Genomic DNA, 27321 nt, shown 5'->3' with positions numbered 1-27321 from the left:
TCCCCTAAGATCACAAACCCAGTAGTGACAGAACCAGGATTCCAAACCATATTTATCAAACTTCAGAGCCCTCACTTGAATGTATCACCTCTGTGTAATGTTTTTTTCTCTCCTCTTTTACCAGAGTTTTAGAAATAATCATTAAAACTGCAAGCACTTTATATTCTAGTTTGTTTATTAAAATTTATATGCCCAGTAATTATATGATAACAGCAGTACTTTTTCAGTACTATTAGAATTATGGACAAAATTGTACAGTTAAGTCTTATTTATTTATTTATTTATTTAGTTTATTTTGGTAATCTCTACACCCCAAATGGGGCTGGAACTCATGACCCAGAGATCAAGAGTACATGCTTCTCTGAATGAGCCAGCCAGATTCCCCAATACATTTAACTTTTAAAAAGAGAGCATTTACTCTTTTTTACTGAATAGGCAGGTATTAAAGGGCAGAAGTTAATCTCTCACCAGTTACCTTCATAATAGTATTTTTATTAAGACTTAATAAAGTAATGTTTAAGCCTTTTGAACCAAAACTAGTATATAATTTAGCTCACATGAAGAAATTTACTAGTGTTCTACAAACTGCCTCAAAGATACCCTTTGTGGTCTTGGATATTGATGATACTTAGTTTTAAAACTCTTGGCCTTGTGTTATTGCACCACCCTGGTCCTCCTTTGGCTTTTCTAGCTATGTGTATCATTCAGTAAGCAGATTCTCAGTCCTAACCTGTGATCGTAAACTCTGTTCTAGGTGTTTGTTCTCTGTATCTTTAATCTCTTGAACAAAGAACCTTACTTTGTGTCCAAATCCAGATCTGTTCATGACTCTATTTCCAGTGCTTCAGCTATGGCACTTTCCAGTGCTAATTTCCAAGCTCTTAGTAAGTACTAAGTTGCATCCCAAATAACCCGAGATTCAGGTTATATAAAACCTCATTAATTATCCTACCACCTCTGCCCCTAGGACTATGGGGGTAGATTGTGAGGGGAGAGTATTCCCCGTTTAAGCTGTTTTTATCATTAAGTTCTATCCCTAGAGATCATCTCTTTTCATCTTTATTCAAAGGAGTAATGTCTTTCAGATTTCCTTTTTGTTTCTCTTTCATCTTATGACCAACTCCTTATCACCCAATACTTAATAAACTGCCACTTAGATGGTCTCCCTTTAACATTGCTTCTACTCTCATTTTAATGACCACATTTATCATGTTATATCCCTCTGACCAAATACCCACAATGGTCCCTGTATTCTTCACTTGATTCTAAGGATCCATAATTATGTCCTTAAGTGTACTTATACAAACTTATTTCCTTCATTATGTGTAGGGATAGGACTCTGGTTATGGCAATTACCTTAACTGCATCTTCTAGGGAGACGTACAGTTGTTCTTTCTGTGCCTTTGTGTGTGTGTGTGTGTGTGTGTGTGTGTGTGTGTGCCTTTTTTGTTTTTGTTTTTTTTTTTTTTTTGGACTCCCTTAGCCTGGTGTGTCTCTTCTCCCTGCTTGAGCACATCTTACCCAGCTTTATGTCCTGGCTCAAACTGTGACTTCATGAAAGTTTTGTACTTTCCTCATCTGCATAGTCTCTACATTCTTAGTGCACTATACCATGATAGTGGAAGTCTGTACTTCACCATTTAGAACGTGATATTATATACATATTGTTTGTCCTATGTTGGCCTTATCTCTTTAACTCTATTAAGAAGTTAAGGTGTATTAAATAATTTTTCACAATGAAGTTGAGATTTTTAAAGCTGTTATGTTACCTGCATTAGGTATGTAATACTTCCTGATTAATCATAAAAACTACAAGTCACTTGCAAGTTTGCTTATCTGACATAAATGTAGAGACTTCTTTACTGCAAGAGATCTTATTATTCAGTTTTTAGGGTGGAGGAAGGGAAGAAAAAGGGTAATAGTTCTTTTCTAGTTGCTGTATGTCTTCTGTTGTGTGTCAGTCTCATCTTACCAGTAACCGGTGTCATGGCTACATCTGCCCTTGTGGTTCTGAGTGATACCCTTCAACAATAACCATGAAGACTTTGAAAATATAAAGGTTTATTACTTACAGAACCTGGAATTACTCAGCATACCTAGGGCCATGCTGTGAGGTCACAGGTAGAGAGAAAGAGCACTCTTGAGCCTGGGGTTGAGTTAGGAGCTAGGGTTTTGAGGGCTCACTCTTTATTGGTGAATTTAAAACATAAGAGCAGGAATTTAAAGCATGGGAAGAGAAAAAACAAATTCCCCAAATGGTTAATGACTAAAATTAACCTAGATCTATAAAACAAAGGAACCTCAGTATGTTGAGGTAGTCTGGCACTCTTAATCTAGTTTTGTAGCTGGCACCCCCTCCTCATGATAGCCCATCTTTGGAGCGGCTGCCACAGCAATCAAAGTTTAAGTCAGTCACTTGCATTATGAAAAGGAAATAAACCCAAACAACTGTCAGTGTTTACAGACTATGAGGCATTGGACTCAATAGTGAGGACCTTAAGTGCCTGGGTAACTGATATGCCAAAGTCTGTTGCAGGGCATTTTGTAACCCACAACATACACATCTAAATATAATTATAATTGCAAAACTTAATAATTATGCAGGCAGTAGTCTGAAATCCAGTCTGTAGCCATTGTCTCAAACTGGAAAGGTCCAGCCATGACAATAGATCAGTTAATTAAAAAGTTGTATCTCATTTCAGGAGATGGTCATGCAAGTGGATTCCCAAAATTAGGCTTGTATTTATAAGAAATCAGGTATTTAATAAAAGGCATTTTTATGGAAACAAAGGAAAAATAAAGGCTAATGGTTGGAGCAAATTATAAACCAAATCTGAATCCTGGAGGCAGGATTTCTAGATGTTAGGCTCAAAGCATCTTTGCAGTTTGGATTTTCTGATGATGCCATCAAGTGTTGAGATAAACTCACTATTGCCCACACAGCAACACGTGCAAGTATTGTCTATATATGAAGTATTGTAATGATTTTTCTGAATTTTATATCAGGTTATTCCATTCTAGGTCTCATGGCTTTGGGAAAAAGACAATTTTAATTTCTCTGTGATTCCAAGTCAGAAGGGTGGGAGAAAAATAGGAAGTGTCAGTTTGGAGAGTTGTAGCCAAATACTGGAAGATACTAGAAGAGTTCATGATCTGGTTCAGTTTACAGGTGAAAAACAAAACCTCAAGGACAATTAAAAGCACTAAAATCTGATATTCACAAAGGTGTATTACTGAAACATAATTTTTACTCTCTGTAGTCACCCTCATTTCTATCAGAGATGAGGAAAATAAGGCTAAAGGGTTTGTTAAGAAAGCCCAGTCTCTTTAAACCTGGCCTGCTTATTTACGAAAGTGCAGCATGAATAGCGATTGATCATGTAGTAAGTCAGCTCTGGTGGATTTTTTCATAAGGAGTCTCAGATTGAATTTTTAAAAGCTACTCAAGGCTGGGAAGCCAAGCTAAGGACTTGATGTCAGACTTCACCTATAATACCAATAGATTTGGGTGAATTCCTCATATTTTGAGGTTCTTAAAATATTCTGATGTTCCCAGGCCTGCCAGGAAGTGACTTTCCTCACTCATCTGGTAAGGCTGCTGGGAACCCTATAAGTAAGGTAAAACTTATTTTCCCAAGGGGCTTAATTGGTTCCATAAAGTCAGCCTTACTTTTTTAAAGCTGTTTGGTCATATCTGAATATATGCATATCTCTCTCAAATATGACATTCCGTTCAAAGCCTTTTTTTTTTTTAAGATTTTATTTATTCATGAGACAGAGAGAGAGAGAAGCAGAGACAGGCAGAGGGAGAAGCAGGCTCCATGCAAGGAACCTGACGTGGGACTCAGTCCTGGGACCCCAGGATCACACCCTAGACTGAAGTCGGTGCTAAACCGCTGAGCCACCCGGGCTGCCCCATTCAAAGCCTTTGATAGTATAACCATTGTTTCCAGTTGTGTCGTGATACAAGAACAGATTATGTTAATAACTATGCTACTGTGAAAATTTAAGAATACTCACCGTGAGAGTTTCCAAATTCTGGAAGGATCAGATGGAAGGTAACAGTGATTGTTTCATCTTTGTTCACAAAGGCATTCTTCCAAATTGCTGTAAGTAGCTTAAGAGAAAAAGTTTCCTTAAGTTTGGAAAACAGAAGATTAAAGAACCAACAGTGTTTCAAAGAAGGCTCATAAAAAATTATAATCATTCTCATCAGTTCATTCAGTCCCAGTGATTCTTCATCTTGATCTTTTGTTAGCAGTTTTATGAATCTAGTTTTTCCTTAGAGTTCTTTCCTTTCTTACCCAGTTCAGTGATATGATCTGAAAGTTATCAGAAACCTGGGTTTGTCAGTGTTCTTTCCAGGAATCTTCTTGAAGATGAAGAAGCACTTGTGCAAAAGCATCAGAGTGAAACAGTAACTGTCTGTAAAGGATAAAAAAACTAAAAGACTTAAATATGATAAAGATAAAACACTTGAAAATGCCCATGTTTAAAGATCTGATGAGAGTTAATTATAACACAACTAATAAGGAAATTTGGCTATTTCTGTGACACACATTGTAAGATGATAACTGGAGTGATGGCTGAAAACATTTTGTATCAGATTTTTAGGAATTCAGTAGAATTTCTTGAATACTTATATTGATAGCATATATCCATTCATACAAGGATATCCAAAAGGAAGGTTCAGCATTATTTCTTATTTGACAGTGCTTCTTATGTAGTTATCATACCAAATAAGCTAAATTCACTGTTTATCTTTTTATAAAGAGAGTGAGCAGATCTTTTGAGATGTTCCAGGGGTTCTGTAGAAAATTCCAGAGTTATTTCCAGGTCAGAAATACATTAGTTAGAATTTGATTTTGGGAATTTAGTCAAAAACATCAAAAGGTTTTGGACATTTGACTAAATAGGATCACAGATAATTATGAAACAATAATTATCTACTTACCCAAAATGACAAAAGATTTTTAAAGGTATATACAGAAGATTACATAGTTTGGAGCAAAATTCAACTACTTTAATATTGAGAAGATGCTGTTTGCTTAAGTAATCAAAGACCTGATCAAAACAGCATGAAGTACAGGTTAATTATTTTGATAAAACACAGAATCTTTGCTTTCTAGCTAGATTACTTAAAAGGTAAGGCAAAAGCTTTCATAATCTGTTATCAAGAACTGACCAGTACTCCCAAGAAAACTTTGTCCTTTTAACACATGAAAGAAAATTATATAAGCATAGTATTGATATTAAAGCTTATAAAAACAAACAAACCCTTGTAAACAACAATTCGATTTTAGTCAAGTCAACCACAAGGTAAAATTCATTCTTTCTTCTCTACTTTCTGTACCATTTTATCCTTTATTTTCCTCTTTGCCATTCTGAAATAACCAGTTTTACTTCAGACAAATTTCCTTTCTTTTCCCTTAATAAATATACATCTTCATACCTCATACCTTCTCATAACTAAAGATATGTCCTACCTTCCTTGCATGCAGAGAGATGTTTCCCATATTATTTCTAGTAGTTGTAATTACATAGATTAATTAGAACTCTTAGCCCTCAGAAACCTTAATTTCTGATAAAAAGTAAAAAGCAAAATTTGTGAATTGTTATACCAGCATTCTTTAGGTTGGCAAATTTATGTGTTTATATTTCATAATTTCTATCAATATATATTTCCCCATGGTACAACTTTTCAGTGTCACAAGACATGCTTACTAACAGACCCAAATATCTTCAGTTTCCTCTGTGATAAGAGGTCAAAAGTAGGTAAACTTCGACTTGTTTTGCAATGAATGTTTCAGTATTTTATTTGGAAATGATTTAGACATTCAATGAATTCCCTTATTCAGCAAAATTCTAGGGGTGAAAGTTAACAAAAATTTTAGAAACTAGTTTTAGCTGGACATAACACATAATTATTGCTGAAAAGTTCATCTAGAAACTCTTATACCATTTAACATTTATCTAAATTACTTGATCACACCAATTATGTTTAGACTGTCCATGAAAATCTTCATTAGGTAGCATCATGCCCAGCTACTTTACTTGCTGACAGATTTTGTAATAGAGATAACATGAATTTATTTGACTAGTAAATCCAGGTACAATACATTTTTATCTGCATTTTATTTAACATATTTCCCATTATATTTATATGATCTCTATGTTTAACATACAGTACATATATGTGCATGATATAATTATGTTAATTATATATTATATATAGGTTAATATATAATCTGCATTTTATTAAATATGTGTATATCTGAAGACATACTTTTTAAAAAATTAAGCCACATTTTTTTTTTTTTTTTTAGATTTTATTTATTTATTCATGAGAGACACACACAGAGAGAGGCAGAGATACAGGCAGAGGGAGAAGCAGGCTCCATGCAGGGAGCCCAATGTGGGACTCGATCCTGGGGACTCCAGGATCACGCCCTGGGCCAAAGGCAGACGCTCAACCACTGAGCCACCCAGGCATCCCATAATTAAACCAAATTTAAACTAGCTTTTACTTCCCAAAGATTATCCCAGATCATGTGAACTTGAAATATTTGGGTTAGTTTCAGTATTACAGAGTTTTAGGAAGACTTAATTCATAAGTGCTTATTTTTAAGCTAATTAAATAGAGTTCTTTTGCAAATTAATTTTGGCAGTACCATCTAGAAGTTGAGAGAAGAAAAAAATCATATACATATAACATATGCATAGATACACATAAACATACAGGCAGACGCAGAGACCTGCAGCATCAATTCCAGCATTCTAGTCATGAATCAGGTACAACAGTATAAAACTCACTGTCGTATAAATAACAGCTGAATCCAAATTGGCAGACAGAATAAGTTAAGGTTGCCTGCTCCAGTGGCTAAAGCTTTGTACTAGTATTTGTGGAGACTTTTAAGGTTTGTATTTATCCTTAACAAATAATCTTAAGGAGGCTGGGACTAGAGTTTGGGCAAAAGAGCTTTTATAGCATTTTGTATTTTAAAAGGCTTTCCCCTCTTTTTTCCCTTCAGTCTCTGGCAACTCTGGGCAGAGTTTTAGTTACCTCCTAGGGTGTTTACTTTTCAAAGTCATTGTATTTACATCTTCAAGGGATAGAGAAAGAATATAAGTTTTCTTCTAGGAGTTCTAATGCTTTTTTGATGGTTTCTGATGTCAAAATAAAATGTAGTAGTGCAACCCTGTATTTAGGGGGAGTGCCTTGTGAAATAATCCTCTAGACTCAAGGTCAAATGGGGTTTCTTCGGGTTGGAAATGAAGAAGGGGTCATCTGGATCACTGTGGTCATAGAAATGATGAACCAGTTGGACCATGGGAATTTTGTGTAGTAGGAGATGGGCCGCTTCTGGAAGCCTTAGCAGTGATCACTGTGATGGAAGGATGGGTACAGTGCCAGACAGCACATGTCCAAGTGAGAAGAGGGAGGGCTAGAATATGAACATCAATGGCTCTAGGGGCCTTTGTCTTCCTATTTCCCTCTTCTTTTTCAAGAGAGGCCTTGATAACCCTACCCTGTCTGCTCTTCCCTTGATAGCAGGGAAACCTCATGAAACATGTTTATAGTTATGCCCTGTTCAGCAGAAAGCTGAGAGGGCTCAGAATCTGTACTCTCTCAGAAGGAATGAGCATTATAGCCCAGATGGATCTTAAAGAAAGCTATGGGTTTTAGAGTCTTCAGAGATACCACCCAGTTGGTGCATTTTAGCCGCTGCGAGTAACAACAGTTCAGAGCCTGTTCCAAACAAACAGGAAAACCTGCAATAATCAATTAGTTCTCCTTTCTCTTTCATGCTGCATAAAATATTTAAGAAAGGTTTGAATTTATATCAGTTAAGATATAGCTTTTGATCTCAATTTCTACTTCTTGTTTTTATCCTGTTACCTTAATCTTACTGGAAAACTAGTTAACCAGGAAATTTTGGATGACATCACTGTCAGGTAGGTGCTCTTTGTAGGTGGCACTTTCCTTTTCAGGGTGTCTCAAGAAACCTCTTCGGAGTTGGAGTCTGCCTTCGGTAGCATGATATGCACAGGGTCTTTGGGAAAAGTCTGTAGGCCTCTGGAGCATAAACCAGAGTCTTGGCATTTTGGTGTGCATAATTGAGTAATACCTAGGAAGCGTCCACGGGGTTTTGTATTTATCAAGGAGCTGGTGTGCCTCCTCAGGGTTCTTTGATTCTTTAGGACATTTATATTTGTCCATTAATTTTTTAGCAGTACCACACTTGGGATTGAATCCATAGTATCCTATTGGGTCAGGGGACAAGTAGCAATGGTGGTGAGTGAAGTGGTGGCACAGAGGCTGTAGGCCTCTGTTGTATGTTACCCCTGTGGTGCTATTGGCTTCCATTTGCAAGGCTGTTTCTCTCTTCTGAGTTAGGACATCTATTTGGGCACAACCCATTTGACTCAGTGGTTGCAAGTGGAAATCTCCACTTCCTCCTTAGCTAAGGGAATCATTTCTATCTACCTTTGGCCCAGAACCTTCCTTGGGCAGTGACAGTAGCCTTGCAGTCTAATCCACCCTCCCTCAATATCCTTGGCTTTGGAGGACCCTTATACATATTGTCAATTAAGACCTTTATAATTAGTAGTCTGATCATCTCATTAGACCATATGGCTTTAATCATGCTGCTCTGGGGATATTCTTGCATTATTACGGCAGCTGTGACCTTTTAGGTTGGATACTTCAGGCAACACACAACACAGGCGATGTGTGAAAGCACCTAGCAGCACAACAGACCCCAGCTAAAGCTGCTTCTTTCTCAGATGATGAGTTTGGCAATTAATAGGCAAATTGTAGGTAAAAACAGTCCTGTTGGTTAATTTTAAGGGCAATCACGCAGTCCTGCGAACTATGCCAATGGTTGTATATTGGTCTCAGCCTGTCGATAACAAGCCTCAGCTTGTGCCTAGACCAGCCCTTGTGGTTCTTATTATGGTTGCAAAATGCCCTTTAACATTAACCATCAGGAAACTGAAAAAAAATATATAAAGGTTTATTACTTATGGGATCTGGATATTACACAGCACACATGGTGGAGTTGGGGGAATGGGAGAGTGTGTGCATATGTGCAAGCATGATAACACACATGGGCCTGAGGTTCTGCTTTTACTGTGGTTGAGGTGGGCGCCTAGGGTTTCACAGACTCACTATTGAATCTAAAACATACAGGTGGGAATTTCAAGCACGGGAAGGGGAAAAACAGGTGGGCCAAATGGTTAGTTATAGAAATCAACCAAGATTTCTAAAACAGAGGAGCCTCCATGTGGGAAAATGGCCTGGTTCTTTATCAAGTTATGTGGCTGGCGTTCTATTTATTTGAGATAGCCATCTTTGGAGTAGATGCCTCTTTGAAGTGGTTGCCTTGGCAATCAAGGTCAGGCACCTATGTTAAATAAGAAAAAATATCCCAATAGTCAAGGTTTACAGTCCATATTCAAAGAATAGAAATAAGAGTAAAGTTAGATAGGGGCACCAGGGTGGCTGAGTCGATTAAGCATCTGACTGTTGATTTCAGCTCAGGTCATGATCTCACAGCCCTGGGACCAAAGCCTGTGTCGGGCTCCAGGCTCAGTGCAGATTCTGCTTGAGATTTCCTCTCCTCCCTCTACCCCTCCCCCAGGCTGAGCACGCACTCTTTCTCTATCAAAAAAAAAAAAAAAGAATAAAGGTAGAAGATTATTTTCATGAAGAATTAAGTGTAACATGCAATGTAATTTTTCTGGATTTGGAAATTCATTCCTAAAAGCATTGTTGGGCTTAAAGGAAATTGGGAGTAATGCCATCAATTACATATCTGATATTAAGTTTTTAGATATAACCCAATTTATCAAGTCTTTTCTATTAAAAATGTTGGTTATTTAAAAAATACTCTTTGTGATCAAAGTATTTCAGCTAAGATTTGCCTTTTTGTGAATAGGTTTTGAAATGTCAGAACATTATCTAGAACTATTTATTACAAATAAAGGTCTAAGAATGATTATTTGTAGAAAGGGCATTAGTAGGCTCATTACATAATCTGATAGTAACTGAAATATTGCTAACATATTTTACTGTCATTTGTTGGGGTAGCCATTTAAAGATCGCTGTGAGTGGTTCTATGAACATTTGCACTCAGGACAACCAGATTCTGACATGGTGCACAGGCCAGTGAATGAAAATGATATCCTGCTTGTTCACAGAGGTATGTTTAATAAACTGATGTGTGTGAGGCACAAAATATTAGTTCTTTGAAGTTCTAATATATAAAATTAACCAATGCTACATATTTAGATTCTATTTTTAGGAGTAGCTGTGAAGTTGTGTCAAAAGCAAACTGTGCAAAGCTAAAGCAAGGAATTGCTGTACGGTTCCATGGAGAAGAAGGCATGGTAGGTATAAAAATAAGTGCTGTTATATAAAAGATATAAAAGATATAAAATATTTTATATATAAAAGATTGAAACGCGCACTTGAATAAAGTTTAGTACATAATTGAAAAGGGAAGAAATTAGAAATGATTTTAATTTATTATTCAGAAAAAGATTTCCCCATAATATATTTTGTTGATACTTAATTTTGTTTTCTTGAACTCAGGGCCAAGGTGTTGTGCGTGAGTGGTTTGATATTCTGTCTAATGAGATAGTGAATCCTGATTATGCATTGTTCACCCAGTCAGCTGATGGTAAGTTGTACAGTCTACATGACTTTTTCTGTGGCTTCTCATTCTCAAACTACTTCAGTGCACTTTATCCTTTGATTCCCATAGTAATTCTATGAGCTAGGTGTGGAGTATTCCCATATCATAGAAAAGAACATTGAAATTCAGAGTTTTTATCTACATTAACATAGTTAATGAGCAGTAGGATCATGAGTGGAACCTGATTCAGTCTAGCATTCTTTTTTTAAAAAAATATTTTATTTATTATTTGAGAGAGTGAGAACACAGATGTAGAGGGAGAGGGTGAAGCGGACTCCCTGCTCAGCAGGAGTTTGATACGGGGCTCAATCCCAGAACCCTGGTATCATCATGACCTACCGAAGGCAGACATTTTACTGACTGAGCCACCCCAGGGGCTCCTCAGTCTAGCATTCTGTTCTCTTAAATAGTTGGTTCTCAAATATTTATCTCAAGGACCAGTTCTGGCTCCAAGGAAGCTTTCATCAGTTCTTTATAAAGTAAAACTAAATTATCCAATTTAAGGATTGTCCTTAAACTACTTTTTTGAGTTAAAATCTCCTTTTCTGAAATAGTGCTAGTAGATGGACTTAAATATTAATTTGGAAAAATTCAAATTTGCTAACCCTATTTGAGTTTCCAAGTCTTAAAATTTTTTTTGTATATATATTTTTTTGGAGTTCAATTCGCCAACATATAACACCCAGTGCTCATCCTGTCAAGTGCCCCTCCACCCCGTCAGTGTCCGTCACCCAGTCACCCCGTCCCCCTGCTCACCTCCCTTTCCACCACCCCTTGTTCGTTTCCCAGAGTTAGGAGTCTCTCATATCCTGTCACCCTCTCTGATACTTCCCACTCATTTTCTCTCCTTCCCCTTTTAATCCCTTTCACTATTTTTTATATTCTCCGAATGAATGAAACCATATAATGTTTGTCCTTCTCCTATTGCCAAATCTTAAAATTTAATTGGTCATAAAAAACAAAGTCTAGAAATCATGGTATTAAATTTTAACTTATAATCTACTTATGTATAGTAACTTAGTTTTCAGTCCTTTTAAAAGATTGAAACCTGGCCAATTAAAAAAAGCTCTTCTTATTTTATAATACAGATTAACTGTTTATTGAAATAGTGCTTCTGACTTGCATAATTCTAATTTGATATTGTAGGCTAAATGGAAGTGGTTACCACCTCATCTATATGAGGAATACTTGACAATTCTCTAACTTGAGAAAGACATACAAGTGAAGAAGGGATTTCAGATTGATTGATTGATTGATTGATTTGGGATTTCAGTTTTAAATGCTTTACACAGTTGCTTTTATTTCCTGAAAATCATTTCTTTCGTAATGTTTAAGTTGTTTTGTTGTTTATATATATATATATATATATGGAGAGAATGCATCATTAATTGTACCTTCTCGTCTCTAACCAAACCAGCAGGCAAAACTCCACTAAGAAAGATGACTTTAGGAGTGGTAAGGTGGTGGTGGGCTGCAGTGATAGTAGGGAACAGGTATTCACCTGTGTGCTGGGCTCCTCAGACACACATGGTCTGTTTGAAGGTATTGAGGAATATGTGACTATCTGCTTTAATTCTGTAACTTCTGATTATTTGCGCTGAGGTGAATTTGGTGTCTTGGTTGTTTTTATGACAAGTTTGAGGAGGTGCTGCATTTAGTTAGGCCTGATCTTTGAAAAAAGATTTAGCATTAGAGCATTATATTTTAGATTTATTTCATTTCTTTATAGTCCCTTATTCTGAGTCTGTCTGTTTAGTTTCATACCTGAAAAAAAAAAACAGATTTGGTGTGGAATCTTCAGTCAAGGTAATTTCTCTTACTATGACTGTATTAGCAGAGCATTTATTGAAGCATAGAGATCATAAAGGTTGTGATTTGTCCTTTTTTGTAAGCCATGTAAGTCTTCTCTTTGGGGTCACAGTATTCATAAATTAAAATCTCAGTGAAATGGTTCCTTGTTCTTAAGTTTAGTTGACATGAAGGGACTTACATTACAATTTTCAATTAAAAATTCCAGAATGTGGGAAATGTTTGGATAGTCCTCATGTCTATAATAATTTCTTTAAAACTTGCTTTCTAATTAAATTAAGATGCTTACTGTAGCATCTCAGCCTTTGTCCCTGGGTGTGAGTCCTGCTCTGCTCCTCTTGTTATCTTGGGCCAGTAAATGTAACCTTTCAGGATCTCAATTTTTTCCATTTGAAAATGGTGATAATGAATGTTTTGTAATGTGGTGAGAGACAAATCAATTAGCTGTTATGTAAAAAGTGCTTAGTCTAGTGCCTGACACATAAAAAGCAGAAATAATTATTAAAGGCTATTATTGTATGGAAAATGATATTTTCTTGTTCACTGGGATTTTTCTGAGGTAATGAAAATAGCTGTGTCATAGTTACATTTATTTTGAACTTAAAACAGAACCCAAACTTTGTGTTCTGCTTTAAGTGGTTTTCAAGTTAAAAACCTATTACTTCTTTCCTGAATAGTTTTAAACTATTACTGCAGGAAAAAAATAGATTTTTCCCCCATTTGTTTCCTTCTTTATTTTTTTTCATTTCTCCTTCTCCTTATCTGTTCTTTTTAATAACATAGATTTCCAAGAAAGTACTTAGCAAAGGAATCACAGACCTAGGGGACAAGGTTGAGTTATCAAAGATCTTTGCTGATCGATTCATCGATAGCCTTAGCATTCACTATTTTTAATACCCTTAGCATTCAAAAATATTTGTGACTATTCTTATATTACTATATTTTTGGCATTATAGTTATGTTTGTCCTTGAAGTCTTTTTTTCATCTAACAAAACTTTTCTTTGACTTTTCATACCCAGTCTTTCGCATGACTGGGAATGATTCTTAAAAGGTGCTTGACAGTGAATGACTAGCTTCATGTGGCCCTTTTAAGTCAATCAACCTTAAGCTTCTAAGTTTTTACCTTCGATCTAAGTAAACTGATCTCAGCAATGTAGTTCTTGTGCCAGTAGTGAAAAGTCAAAGATCAGCAACGCACAAAGTAATTATTGTCAAAATAATATACCAAATGACCAAACATCTCACTTTCCAAAACTTTCCACTTTTCCTTTATTTTATGTTATTTTTGGATACTATTTCATTAGATTAAGCAGTTATTCTTTTGTTGGGTCTAAGTGCCTAGAACAGTAGTAAATAGCAAAAGCTCAATAAATATTTGTTGAATGTATGAGAGTTGTGTTCACAGTTACTGATCATTACAGAAAAATACAAAAAGAGTTCTTTAAAGTTGAGGTCTTGGTATTAGATTTTCCACTGCACTAGATTGTTTTTAGACTTTAGTTTGCATCATCATAAAATATAGAACATAAAATCTACTATTTTAAATTCACTAGCATTAAGTATGTTGGCAGTGTTGTGTAACCATCACCACTATCTATTTCCAGACCTTTTTCCATATAAGTGGAATCATACTAGGTTTTGACAGTAATTGGTAACTCTTGCCTTTGCCAGTGGGTGGCTCAGTTGCTCAAGTGTCCAACTCTCAGTTTCGGCTCAGGGTCATGATCTCAGGGTTGTGAGATCAAGCCCAAGTCGGCCTCTGGGCTCACTGGAGAGTCTGCTAGAGATTTTCTCTTTCCCTTTCCCTCTGTCCTCCCCCGACTTGCCCATGCTCTCTCACCCTCTCTCAAATAAGTAAAATCTTTAAAAAAAAAAAAAGTTGATTATTTGTTGCGAGGAATAATCAGTTGACTTGTGGATTTAGGTGATTGGTAAAAGGCATTGAGTTCATCACTTAAGAACAGTTGTAGTTTACAATTTTTAGTTATTCTTTTTTAGTGCTCTATTCCATAAGGAGCAAAAAGTGTGAAAGTCTACTGCACTGGGTGTGTATAGATGAATGAAACTATGCCTGCCCTAATTCACAGCCTAGTATTTCTATACTGCTGAGGAAAATGTGTTAGGTATGTTATCTTTTAGTATATTATTTCCAGGATCTCTCTGACACATCTTCCAACTACTTTCAGTTAAAAGTATTCTAAAATTTTCTCTGCAAAGATTTACTCTGATAAGTATGTGTGAATTAATGATTATCTTCTGACAATTCCATTGTCATATATTCCACAAAGAACATTCTGGTGGAAGTTTATACATAATGTAACCCTGGTTTTACTGAAGTTGTATATGAACTGATTTATCAGCACTGAAAATGATCTTTCTTCTACATCTGGATTCCTAGAAATAAATTATTTCATATTTATTTCATATTTATTTTAATAGGAACAACTTTTCAGCCTAATAGCAATTCCTATGTAAATCCTGATCACTTGGAATAAATTATTTCATATTTATTTCATATTTATTTTAATAGGAACAACTTTTCAGCCTAATAGTAATTCCTATGTAAATCCTGATCACTTGAACTATTTCCGGTTTGCTGGACAGATCTTGGGATTAGCTTTGAACCACAGGCAGCTGGTCAACATTTACTTCACAAGATCGTTCTATAAGCACATTCTTGGTATGGCTCTACTGTTATTTCCATAGGCATTTATTTAAAATGTTTTTCTTAGAATCTTAAGGAAAAATTAAGTAGATAAGTGGTGGTGTTTTGGATGAGGTAATTTTTATTTCACTTGGAAGCTATCTGTATATGTAAGGCATTTGGGAGCCTGGGGGAGTAAAAAAATCTTTTTTTGCTGAAAAAATTGTTGATCATTTTAGTGTATATATGTTTATGCTGAGGATGCATTTTAGTATGAATACACTTAAGAGAATTGGCACTTTTTGAAGGATCTGATAATTTTCCTGTGTAGTGATTTCAAAGAAAGATTATATTATAAAAATGTGGAAAAACCCACAAACTTAAAGTTAACAGACTTCCAAATCCAGTAATTAGCCTCCATTTTAAATCATGCTGTGAATTGGATTATATTTTGCAGTTTTATGGAATATCTGTAGAGGGCAGTATTTTACCATTAAACAAGGAAAGGCAGAAGCATTTAGACTCTAACTGCTCTATGTTTGCATTTTTAGGTATCCCTGTAAATTACCAAGATGTGGCATCCATTGATCCAGAATATGCCAAAAATTTGCAGTGGATTTTAGATAATGACATTAGTGATCTGGGTCTAGAACTAACCTTTTCTGTTGAAACTGATGTGTTTGGAGCAATGGAAGAGGTGCCTTTGAAACCTGGGGGTGGAAGTATTCTTGTGACACAAAATAACAAAGTGAGTATTCAAATATTTATCTTAGCCATTGTTTGTAACTTGGCCCTGATAGTTTGCTGATTACTCTAGCCTACTGACACTAGCTAGAAAAACTTTGCTGTTAAAAGAGTTTCATAACATTTTATAATAGATAAAATATTTAAATTAACTAAATCATCAAATATCAAACTTTGAGTTAGGAAGGATCATTTTACTATTGTGTTAGATAGCTTAGGCAGTTCCTGAAACAGCCTTAGAGCACAATTCAGTGGATATGTAAATTGGGCATCTCTTTTTTGAAAAAATTGATTAGAGATAGAAGTTTACATCAAGATCATCACATTCTTGATGTTTAAACATTTAATGCTTACTCAATAAGCAACCTGATTAATTTTTTAAATAAAAAATCTTTAGAAAAATACCTGCATCTTAAATTGATTGCTTGCTTTAAGATTGTTAACATATTCAATTTACAAATAAAAATTTCAAACCATGTTTTTTAGAGATTTTGTTATTTTTTAACATCTGTTTCTTTCCTGAACTTTTTTGTTACTTTAGGCCTAGCTTTTTACTTCCTTGACTCTATAGGTATAAAGTTATAATGTCCCATTTGGAGCTCAACTTCAAAATCTGTAAGCATATTGAAGCTTAAATGAGTTGCCAAACTTGTTAGAACGAGAAAATCTGTGTAAGCTGATCTCCACATGGGGGAGTCATTTATTCCTAAATTTTATGGAAAGGCTTTGGGAATTATACAGGGAAAATTTTCATCCGAATAGATGAAAATACCTTTGTTTAAAAAGGAGTACATTAAATAAATACAAATGTTGTAGGCAGAAGAATGTATATCAGTTCCACATTTGAAACATAATGCTCTTTTAAATTTAATTTTGTATCTGTCAATTTGTTTAAAAATCTTAAAAAATAATAAAACTAAACTCTGGTGTCAGTTTTGAAAATGGCTGAATTACCAGAAACTGAACAATTTACATTTAAATAATATTTTCTTCTTTCTTTAAAAGTTTTGCTTTTACTTTTCACTTTCTTTTTTTATTCTTGACCAAAAGCTAGAATCATGGAACCATAAAATTTGAGTTAGAAGTGACAGGTTTTCTTACAACTTCAGTTCTATCTCCTAGAACTGAAGAGTAAGCTACATGAGTTTTAAGTGCTAATAACATTTTTACAGTGAATCATGAAGTTCATTCTGCCTGGGAGAGAAAGAAATAGGGGTGGGATAAGACAGGATTTCAGGGAATAGAGGAGATGGCATGGGAGTTGAATTATAGAGGAGAAGCATTAAATGGCCAAATAGGAGTAAGGGGGGAAAACAGAAATGTTCTGGGCTTATAGGAAGTTAAGGATGACAGAGCATGATGTGTTCAGGGAACCACAGGTATTTAAGAGTTGTAGATCTTAGCTTGGATTGCAAAATAAATGAGTGGTAAAAGATGAGGGGAGTAGTCAGGGGCCAAATTCTGAAAGTCAGGGGCCACAATTAAGAATTTGAAAATTATTCTGAAGACTATAGGGATGATTGCAGACATTATAGAGGCAAGTTTCATCAATGGATTCTGTTTCTTAAAAACACACAAAAACAAACTATGCTTGGAGTGTGAAGAATGAGTTGAAGTGGGGCAGTACTGGAGTCAGGGCAACTGATAGGTGGTTTTGGTATTGATGTGGGGATGCATGAGGATTTCATAGGACAATGGCAGGGGGGATGGAGAAAATGAGATAATTTCTTGCCTTTTTTGACATATCTGCTTATTTCTACAAAAGAAATCTGGTTATCCTTTGGAATTCTCAGTAGAGAAATTTTCAATGAGAACTCTTACATACTAGAGCAGTAATAAGTGGATAAACTCAAGAAAGAAGCTTTTATCACTAAAGGATATATATTCAAACAGTGAATTGAATTATGCCAACAGTAATGCCATTTAAACTGTTAATTATTAAAAAAATAACTATTCCAAACTGTTCTACAAATGTGGCCCAATTTTTTCCTCTGCTTAGAGGAGGGAAAAAAAGAACATCTTGTTTTCACTAGTAAAAGTTAACTTATTTAAGTAAATATGGTTTATTTAGCTGTCTTTCAAAAAACAAGATTTTCAGGGAAAAAAACAGCTTAAAAATGTGTTTATTTTCAGGGCACTTGGGTGGCTCAGTTCATTAAGTGTCTGCCTTCGGCTTAGGTCATGATCTCAGGGCCCTGGAATTGAGCCTCGCATCAGGCTTTCTGCTCAGCTGAGAGCCTGCCTTCTCCTTCTCCCTCTGCCTGCTGCTCCCCCTGCCTGCATGCTCTCTCTCTGTCAAATAAATAAATAAAATGTAAAAAAAAAAAAAAGACTTTATTTTCAACATCACTGCCATTCCTCAGAAGAAGACATAATTTAGGTTCAAAGCCTGAAAAGAAGTTAAAATTTTAAGGAATATTTCTGAGAATTGATTATTATTTATTCCACATATGCAGAAGACTAGGAGACTATTAAAAATAATGTTTCTATAAATATGGACATATAATTTTACTGGAACATAATGTCCACAAGTTCAGTCTTCCTAATCTCAGTGTTATGTTTTTCGCTTAACAGTTTCTTTTTTGCTTATCTATTTTATATCAGTTACCAGAGTCAGAGTTAAGCCAGAAAAAAGTTGCTAAGGCTCTTTTTTGTTGCTGTTGTTTCCACGCTGAGGCTTTCCAATTGAAAGCTTTCTATGTATTAATATACTTCACTAGTAAAAGTATTAAGATTCTTTAATATGATTAATTCTTCAATTTAATTCTTTGGCATCTGGTATTATTTTATGCCTTCAAAGAATAGACCATATATCTCAGGTGGGAGCAAATATGACTCCAGGATATGCCATCTGTTAGGGATAAAAAAAGATCCCCTATCCCCAAGTTATATCAATCTCTTATAATAACTTGAAAGAAAATGATAGTTTAGGTTTAATTGTGCAACTCTATGTGAACTGATTGTCATCTGTTTCCTTTGTGAACTGATTGTCATCTGTTTCCTTATTGAAGCATGTAAGATATTTGATGTAGTTATGCAGGAGCATAAAGTGTGGGGAGGTGAGTCACTTGTATTCATAGGTAGTGGGAATGTAGCCAGCATATTTCTGCACAGTATGAATTGTCATGCTGTTAGTGTGTAATAATAGTGGATGTTCATAGTAATATTGTATCATCAAGAAAGTGTTAATTTATGTTCCATTTGAGGATGTGTAATGTTTAAGGAAGGAGGAAAACAGTTGGATTTGTATTTTCTTCTGTTAAACACAGTTATCTTTCAGCTTTATGGAAAACTTTATTTTACTAAATATCTCAGTAGGATTTGTGATGGTTAGGATTTAATTATTTTTCTGAGAAATAATTTAGACCAAGATTCATCCACATTTAAATTAATATAACATGGAAACTAGTATTTGAAGGTGCTCATTTCCACAAATTGATATGCAATAACTATGAGTCAGAGTTACAGAAATAAATGTTGAAAATATTTAGAATATTAGAATAATATTTTATATTAGAATAGAAGGAAACATGTAAGGAATGATTAGTATACTCGTGGAAATTAATTTTTGAAAAAAGAATGTGTGAGGAAATAATAGCAATTAATTTATTGAAAACAGAATGTGTACTGATAAATACGAAATGCGGTGGCAAATTAAAATAGGTAAAGTATCTTGAGCAATTCACAAATCTTTTCTTTTTGAGAGAGAAAGTGCTTGTGCACATGTGTGGGGTTAGGGGAGGGGAGAGGGAGGGCAGAGGCAGAAGGAGAGAGAATCTTAAGCAGTCTTTATGCCCAATGTGGAGCCAGCCATGAAGCTCCATCTCACACCCTGATATCATGACCTGAGCCAAAGTCAAGAGTCAGACACTTAACTGACTGAGCCACACAGGCACCCCACAAATCTTTTACTTTTATGCTTCATGATTTAAGGTCTTAAACAATAATTATTGAATAGCACCATAAGATTCTAAGAACAAAACCTTCTGGAAAAAAGCTACTCTTGTTAAGGGAAAAGGGGGTCTGACCAGCGCCTTAAACATTAATGAATGAATGGAGCAGAAAAATTGTAGTAGTGTAGTCAGTTTAGTTAGAGCAGACATAAACTAAAAGGTAATGATGTGCTAATGTTGAAATCACTGCTCGTTATAATTTGAACAGTGCTATATATATTATTTCCTGGATGGGACCTGAAAAATCTAGTTTATGTTTCTGTTTGATTGGCACACAATTTTGTCTCCCTCTCTCTAGTAACGACCTAAATGTAGTAACTGATTAATTCCTATGCAGTAAAGAAAAGCTTTTGGATGGTAGGGCATGGGATTTGGGAGTGGGAGTAGACTGAATAGCAGAGATGACAGCTTTTCCTGTGCTAGATTGCACCAGGGGCCACATGGGGCTTGGGGAGAACTGTGGAGAATCTACCATGACACTTCTGTAGCTTTGACATGTATGGAGAATCCACAGCCAGCGGTTATATATAATTTGCTAGCTCAGTGGTTGTGGTTTTCCTTTCCCCCCTGGAGTATGTTTGGGGAGTGGGGTTGGACAGAGCATCAGATTAGTGCCAAATAAATAAAAGAAGGAACCTAAAACAGGCTTTCTTTACTCTCTTTAGAACATTCATACCTGGGAAGTGAGAACTATGTATGGTATATTTGCTTTTAAGTCACAAAGTTTCACTTAGATATAATTATAAAGTTATAACAATTGATAGAGTTGACTGATAGGTATGGTAATTGATCCTTGTCTGAGCCAAAATACATTCTTTATTTCCAGTTAAATTTTAAGTGACACTGTTTTCAGGAATGCTGTATTTTTTGTTTGTTTGTTTTTGGGGGGATGTATTTTAAAATGTGTAAAAATAATTTACCTTAATTCAGAATCAAATCGACTATGGTTAAACCACCCATGTTATCAAGTTCTGAGTATATATTACATGCACTTGTTGAATGTGTGCATTCCCTCAGATATTTGTTGAACATTTACAAAGTGACAGCCACTTTTTTAGGATCTGGGAATATATACTGGTAAACAAAACAGAGCCCCTGCCTGCAGAAAGATTATATTCTAATGAGATATTTCAGTCAGAGGCACCAGGAAGTATAGACACTGAGGTCTGAACAAGCTTATGTTTGGGGAGTAGAGAGAATGAACCAGGGGGAGAATGAAAAGAAATGAGATGAGAGAGCAAAGCAGAGGTTGGATCATTTACGGCCTGATAGGCTAGGAATGTGATTTGAATTTTACTCAAGTCACTATAGGGTTTTTGTTTGTTTTAGGGAGGAAGAGAGGTGACTGAACCGACTGAGCCACCCAGGTGCCCCTCGTAGTGTTTTGAGGAGTAATGTGATCTGAATTATATATAAAACATTACTTATATATTTTTAAAAATCACTTGGTGTTATGGAAGAAGCTGTATAGAGGGAAAAATGGAAACAGAGATACCACATGTTATAGTAATCCAGGTGAAGATGATGGCTTGGACCAAGGTGCTAGAAGTGGAAGTGGTGAGATTGAGAATGTTTTTTGGAGGTAGTTCTGATAGCACTCACTGATACAGCATATGAGAAAAATCATGGGTGATTGATTCCTAGGATTTTGGCCTAAGTAGTGTAGCTATTGGTAGATTATGGGTTTACTGTGGTTTATGAATAATGGTACCAAATTAATTCCAAACCTTCACCTCTTCAATGAGAAATGATTGTATCAACAGTATCTTTATGTATGTGAAATTGAAAAAAAAATCCTCACTTTTTTTTTTTTTCTTAATAGGCGGAGTATGTCCAGCTTGTTACTGAACTTCGAATGACAAGAGCCATTCAACCTCAGATCAATGCTTTTTTACAGGGCTTTCATATGTTCATTCCACCTTCCCTCATACAACTTTTTGATGAATATGAATTGGTAAGGAAAAACATCAGTTCTCTGTGGTTGCAAAACAACACAAGACTCCAGTTTCTGTAATTTACAAATAATTTTGGAGTACTACTATGAATGAAATCATATGTGATAAGACATTATAGTCTAATGTTTATGTTTAGAGACTTGTTACAAGATTTGTGAATGTGGTTCTCTTAAGCTTAATAACCAGAGTAACAATTCCTTAGTGTGAAGTGGGGTGAGGTGGTGATAAACAAAGATGAAACACATATGAAAGTATTTTACATGGGAGATATTGAAGGTCAGTCTTCTCAAAAGCAATATTCATATTACAGTTCACCCTTGAACAACCTTGAACAGCACATGTATGTTTGAACTGTGTGGATTCAAACTTAAATGTGGATGTTTTACAGTATAATGCTATAGCTTCTTTTTCTTCCTTTTGATTTTCTTTACTTTTTAAAGATTTTATTTCATTGAGAGAGAGAGAAAGAGAATGCATGAGTTGGGAAGGAGCAGAGTGGGAGGGAGAAGGAGGAGGGGAAAGAATCTTACAGACTTGGCACCGAACATGTGTGAGGTTCCATCTCACAATCTTGAGATCATGACCTAAGCCAAATGAAGAGTCGGACACTCAACAGACTAAGGCTCCCAGATGCCCCTTCCTTTGATTTTCTTAATACTATTTTCTTTTTTCTAGTTTCCTTATTCTAAGAATATGAAATGTAATACAAATAACAAAATATATATTTATTGTTTATGTTATCAGTAAGGCCTCTGGTCAACAGCAGGCTATTAACAGTTAAGTTTTAGGGGACTTCAGATGTTACACATGGATTTTGACTTCATGGGGTCAGAGTTCAAGCAAAAATGAACTCGTAGGAATTTTTTTATTAGATCATATGAGGTATAAAATAATAACTTCTTATCATTCTGAATAGAAGAATTAGTTTTTATTGTATTTGTTTAATTTCTCTGGCTTCTTATTTTACCATATATATCATTTTATCATTTTCCATTTTAAATCTATATGGAGTCCTCTCTTTGCCAGCCTCCAGTTTCTAATAAATGTTTGTATTGCTCTTTTAATTTGCTTGCTTTTTACTGTGACCTAACAGGATTTCTAATTTTATATGATTTATGTTTGTATTTTCCCTCATATCCTTTTTCTCTCATTATTGATAATAAATTATTTTCAAACTCTTTGAGTTGTCTAACTCCTTACTAAAATGTAGTATTTTAAATAGAATATAGCTATTTTTTATTTAAAAATTATAATTTGGAATAGTAAATTTTAGAGCAATGGAAAAGTATCCTTTGTTTTTTATTATTCCCATAAAGTAGTTTTACCCTATGCCTTTCACTTTACTGTATGAATAAGTACATTGATTTATACCTTTTAATTTTACATATGTGCCAGTATTTTTAGTTTATCACTCATAGTATATCTTAGTATAGTAGTGAATGGAATTTACTAGTTAATTTTGAAGCCCATTGTGACTTAGTTTCATTAAATGTCAGTTTTGAGGGGTTTTTTTTGTTTGCATTTTTAGGTTTAAGATTAATGGTTTTGTTTAGTATATAGACTGGTCTAGTTTTTGCATAGCAATAAGTTACTTTTAGCACTTAGAAATGGAGGAATATTTAGGAACTATTATTAAACATGACTGAAATGACTTTTTCTGTACTGTACTTACTAAATTCGCCTTGTAAAGTTCAGAACAGAATTTTACATTATTTTCTGGACCTGTGTATATAAAACAAATAGCAACAAAGTAAATAATTGACGAAAACTTTGCCTCCTAATTTACTGATACTTCTAAATTTTACGAAACTTATTATTGATTTACAGTGTATGTAGAGAAAAGTATACGCATCAGAAAAGTTTGATGAATTTTTACAAACTGAATACAACCATAAAATCACCCAGATCAAGAAACAAAAATCCTAGCACCCCAGATGTCCAATCCTGTCCTCCTCATCACTATCCCTCTTCTTGGGGAACCACTCTTCTGACCTTTTTTTCCCATCAACATTATTATTTTTAAATTTATTTAAATTCAATTAATTAACATATGGTGTATTGTTAGTTTCAGAGGTAGAGTTCAGTGATTCATCAGTCTTATATTTGTTTTTTAAAGATTTTGTTTATATTTTAGAGAGAGCATGAGTAGGGAGAGGGGTGGAGGCAGAGGGAGAGAAAGAATCTCCAGCTGACTCCCTGCTGAGCACTGAGCCCAGTGTGGGGCACCATCTCAGGACCCTGAGATCATGACCTGATCCGAGTCTAATGCTTAACCAACTGAGCCACCTCGGTGCCCCATTCTGACTTCTAAAAATATCTTAGATTAGGTTTCTGGTTTTTTAACTTAATGTAAATGGAATAATAACCTAGAACATATCTGACTTCTTTAGTTCAACCTTTTGTGAAAACTGTGCGTATTGTTGCATGAAGTTGTAATTTGTTCATTTTTATTGCATTCTAGTATTTCATTTGTGTGTGTGTGTGTGTGGAGAAGTCTATTCTACTCTTGATTGAACATTTGGCGGGTATTTTTCAGCTTTGAGTTATTTGAAATACTACTATTTCAAACACTCTAGTACATGCCTGTAGGAGGATATATGTATACATTCTTGAAGTGGAATTACTGGGACATAAGGTGTGCATTTATTCTATTATAGTAGATATTTGCAAATAGCTCAAGTGATGTGTCAGGTTACATTCCCACCAATAAGTATGAGAGTTCTGGGTATTCCATATCTTCAGTAACACTTGATACTTTCTGTCTTTTTCACTTTTACCATTTTTGTGGTTCATGTCCCAGTGACCAATGAGTTTGAGTGCATTTATGTGTTCATTGGCCATCGGTATTCTTTTTTTTTTTTTTTTTTTTTAAAGTGTTTGCTCAAGTAACTTGTACATTCTTCTATGGTTTTCTGGTTTTTTGTTACTGATTTATAAGATTCTTTATAGGAGTCTTTGTTATCTATATTGTGAATATCTTGTACGCTGGTGTCTTTTAGTGAATAGAAGTTTTTAGTTTTAACACAGTTCAACATTTATCGCTTGCTTTTTCTTTTTTTTTTTTAATGGATGGAGCTTTTTTTTCTTCTTTTTTTATGTTTAAGAACCTGTTTCTTATTCCAAGGTCATGAAGTTGTTTTCCCGTATTTTCTTCTAAAAGCTTTATTCCTTTATCTTTCATATGTAGGTCTGCTATTGTTAAGTTTTCAATTGTGATTTTATATTAGAAGTAAAGTCAGGATTCTTCATCTGTCTTAGACTCTGGCTTTACTATGTTGAGCTGATTTCAGATGGAGGGATTATTTGGGAAGAGCAGTGTTGTCAGCATGATCCTGATTTATGCAGTGATGAAAATTATTATTAAAAACATAGGATGGAACTGGAGGGTATTATGCTGAGTGAAGTGTCAATCGGAGAAGGACAAACATTGTATGTTCTCATTGTATTCTCTCATTCTTTGGGGAATATAAATAATAGTGAAAGGGAATATAAGGGAAGGGAGAAGAAATGTGTGGGAAATATCAGAAAGGGAGACAGAACATAAAGACTCCTAACTCTGGGAGGGATCCCTGGGTGGTGCAGCGGTATGGCGCCTGCCTTTGGCCCAGGGCGCGATCCTGGAGACCCGGGATCGAATCCCACGTCGGGCTCCCGGTGCATGGAGCCTGCTTCTCCCTCTGCCTGTGTCTCTGCCTCTCTCTCTCTGTGACTATCATAAATAAATAAATAAAAATTAAAAAAAAAAAAAAAAAAGAACTGCTTTAAGACTCCTAACTCTGGGAAACGAACTAGGGGTAGTGGAAGGGGAGGAGGGCGGGGGGTGGGGGTGAATGGGTGACGGGCACTGAGGGGGGCACTTGACGGGATGAGCACTGTATGTTGGTAAGTTGAACACCAATAAAAAATAAATTTATTATAAAAAAAATTTAAAAAATAAAAAATAAAAGGACCTTTTATATACAGTGTCAAAAAAGAAAAACAAAAAAACATAGAATTTGGGCAGCCCGAGTGGCTCAGCGGTTTAGTGCCTGCCTTCGGCCTGGGATGTGATCCTGGAGTCCCAGAATCGAGTCCCACATTGGGCTCCCTGCATGGAGCCTGCTTCTCCCTTTGCCTGTGTCTCTGCCTCTCTCTCTCTCTGTATCTCTCATGAATAAATAAAATCTTTTAAAAAATAAAATTAATAAAAATAAATAAATAAAAACGTAGTATTTGCCAGGCACTTCATATGTATTCACTTTTAAAATTTCCACAACAAAAAAAAATTAAAAATAAAAAAATAAAAAAAAATAAAATTTCCACAACAGACCTCTGACATAAGTATTATTATTCCCAATTTATAGATGAGGAAAACCAATCCAAAGAAGGTACAGAACTTCCTTCTATTCATACAGTATGTGTTAGCGCCACACTGGGAACCCATGATCTGTGACCTAGAGTCCACTCTGTCTTCATCAATATATCAAACTGTCTTTCAAAAGCATGAGTTATAAATGGGACCTGGATGACTTTATGTCTTTCCTAGGAAAGGGCTATGCTAGACTGGGATAGGAAACCTTTTAAAAAGTTGGCATAGACATCTACAGTAAATATGTGGTACCTGAATATTAACACATTGAGCCATATGAATTCTAGGTAAGCTATTGGCTATGAACATTTGCATGACTCCATCTCTGGCCATTCATATAGGATATATATGTTATACCCATTTCCAGTAGACAAATTCATTTATTTTGTCATATTTTTTAAAACTAAATTATTGATTAGACTTGAAATCTTCTTGCTGTATGTTCTTTTTATTGTGGAATTTCCATTTCATCTACTTGTTTTTAATCACTGTAATAACTTTTTTTGCCCAGGTGTTAAGTGGGATAATAAAGATCTTTCATCCTCTTCACAAAAGTCATAATAATATATTAATGAAATGCTTCAACTTTCCTGAGAGAATATATTCTCAGTCATTTTGATTCATAATTATTAATAATGAAAGCATACTTAATATTATTAAAAGCTTATATTCAGTCTAGAAGGGAAGAGGACTAAACTCTCATGGCTTATAAGAAATGTGTAAAATTCATCCCTGCTCCCTTTTGGCAGATCTGTATCAGGGTCTTGCCGGGGAACAGAATTTCCCCAGATTGTTCAAATAGAAACTTAACAAAGGGGCTATTACAGAAGTGTGACGGTGTTAAGAATCACAAGAGTATGGGGAGACATCCAGAGACTAGCAACAGTGGAAAGCTTTATCATCCCTAGAATTGAAGAGACAGGTGGAGAAATTACATTAGTCCCACCTTATCAAGAGGGAATCTGTTCCAATACCCCCAGTGGATGCCTGGAACCACGGATAGTACCGAATCTTGTATATACTATGTTTTTTCCTAAATATACATACTTAGGGTAAGGTTTAATTTATAAATTAGGCATAGTAAGAGATTAACAACTAATAGTAATATAATAACTAATAATATTTATAACAACAATAATATAACAATATACTATACTAAAAGTTACA

General features: G+C 35.1%; 1 protein-coding gene across 5 annotated transcripts in view; it reads left to right on the top strand.

The window, feature by feature from the left end:
• The window catches only part of HACE1 (HECT domain and ankyrin repeat containing E3 ubiquitin protein ligase 1), a 107890-nt gene that overhangs the window by 66809 nt on the left and 13760 nt on the right, over positions 1 to 27321 (top strand). For all 5 annotated transcript variants that reach the window (XM_038554813.1, XM_038554816.1, XM_038554814.1 and 2 more), the window contains 6 exons: positions 10094 to 10205; positions 10295 to 10392; positions 10598 to 10685; positions 15041 to 15190; positions 15706 to 15902; positions 21674 to 21805. In XM_038554813.1, the coding sequence (XP_038410741.1) occupies positions 10094 to 10205; positions 10295 to 10392; positions 10598 to 10685; positions 15041 to 15190; positions 15706 to 15902; positions 21674 to 21805 (777 nt within the window). The remainder of the gene's footprint in view (positions 1 to 10093; positions 10206 to 10294; positions 10393 to 10597; positions 10686 to 15040; positions 15191 to 15705; positions 15903 to 21673; positions 21806 to 27321) is intronic.

This window comes from Canis lupus, chromosome 12 (genome assembly GCF_011100685.1).
Source record: "Canis lupus familiaris isolate Mischka breed German Shepherd chromosome 12, alternate assembly UU_Cfam_GSD_1.0, whole genome shotgun sequence".
Taxonomy (NCBI): Eukaryota; Metazoa; Chordata; class Mammalia; order Carnivora; family Canidae; genus Canis; species Canis lupus.
This window is presented reverse-complemented; position numbering and strand designations above follow the sequence as displayed.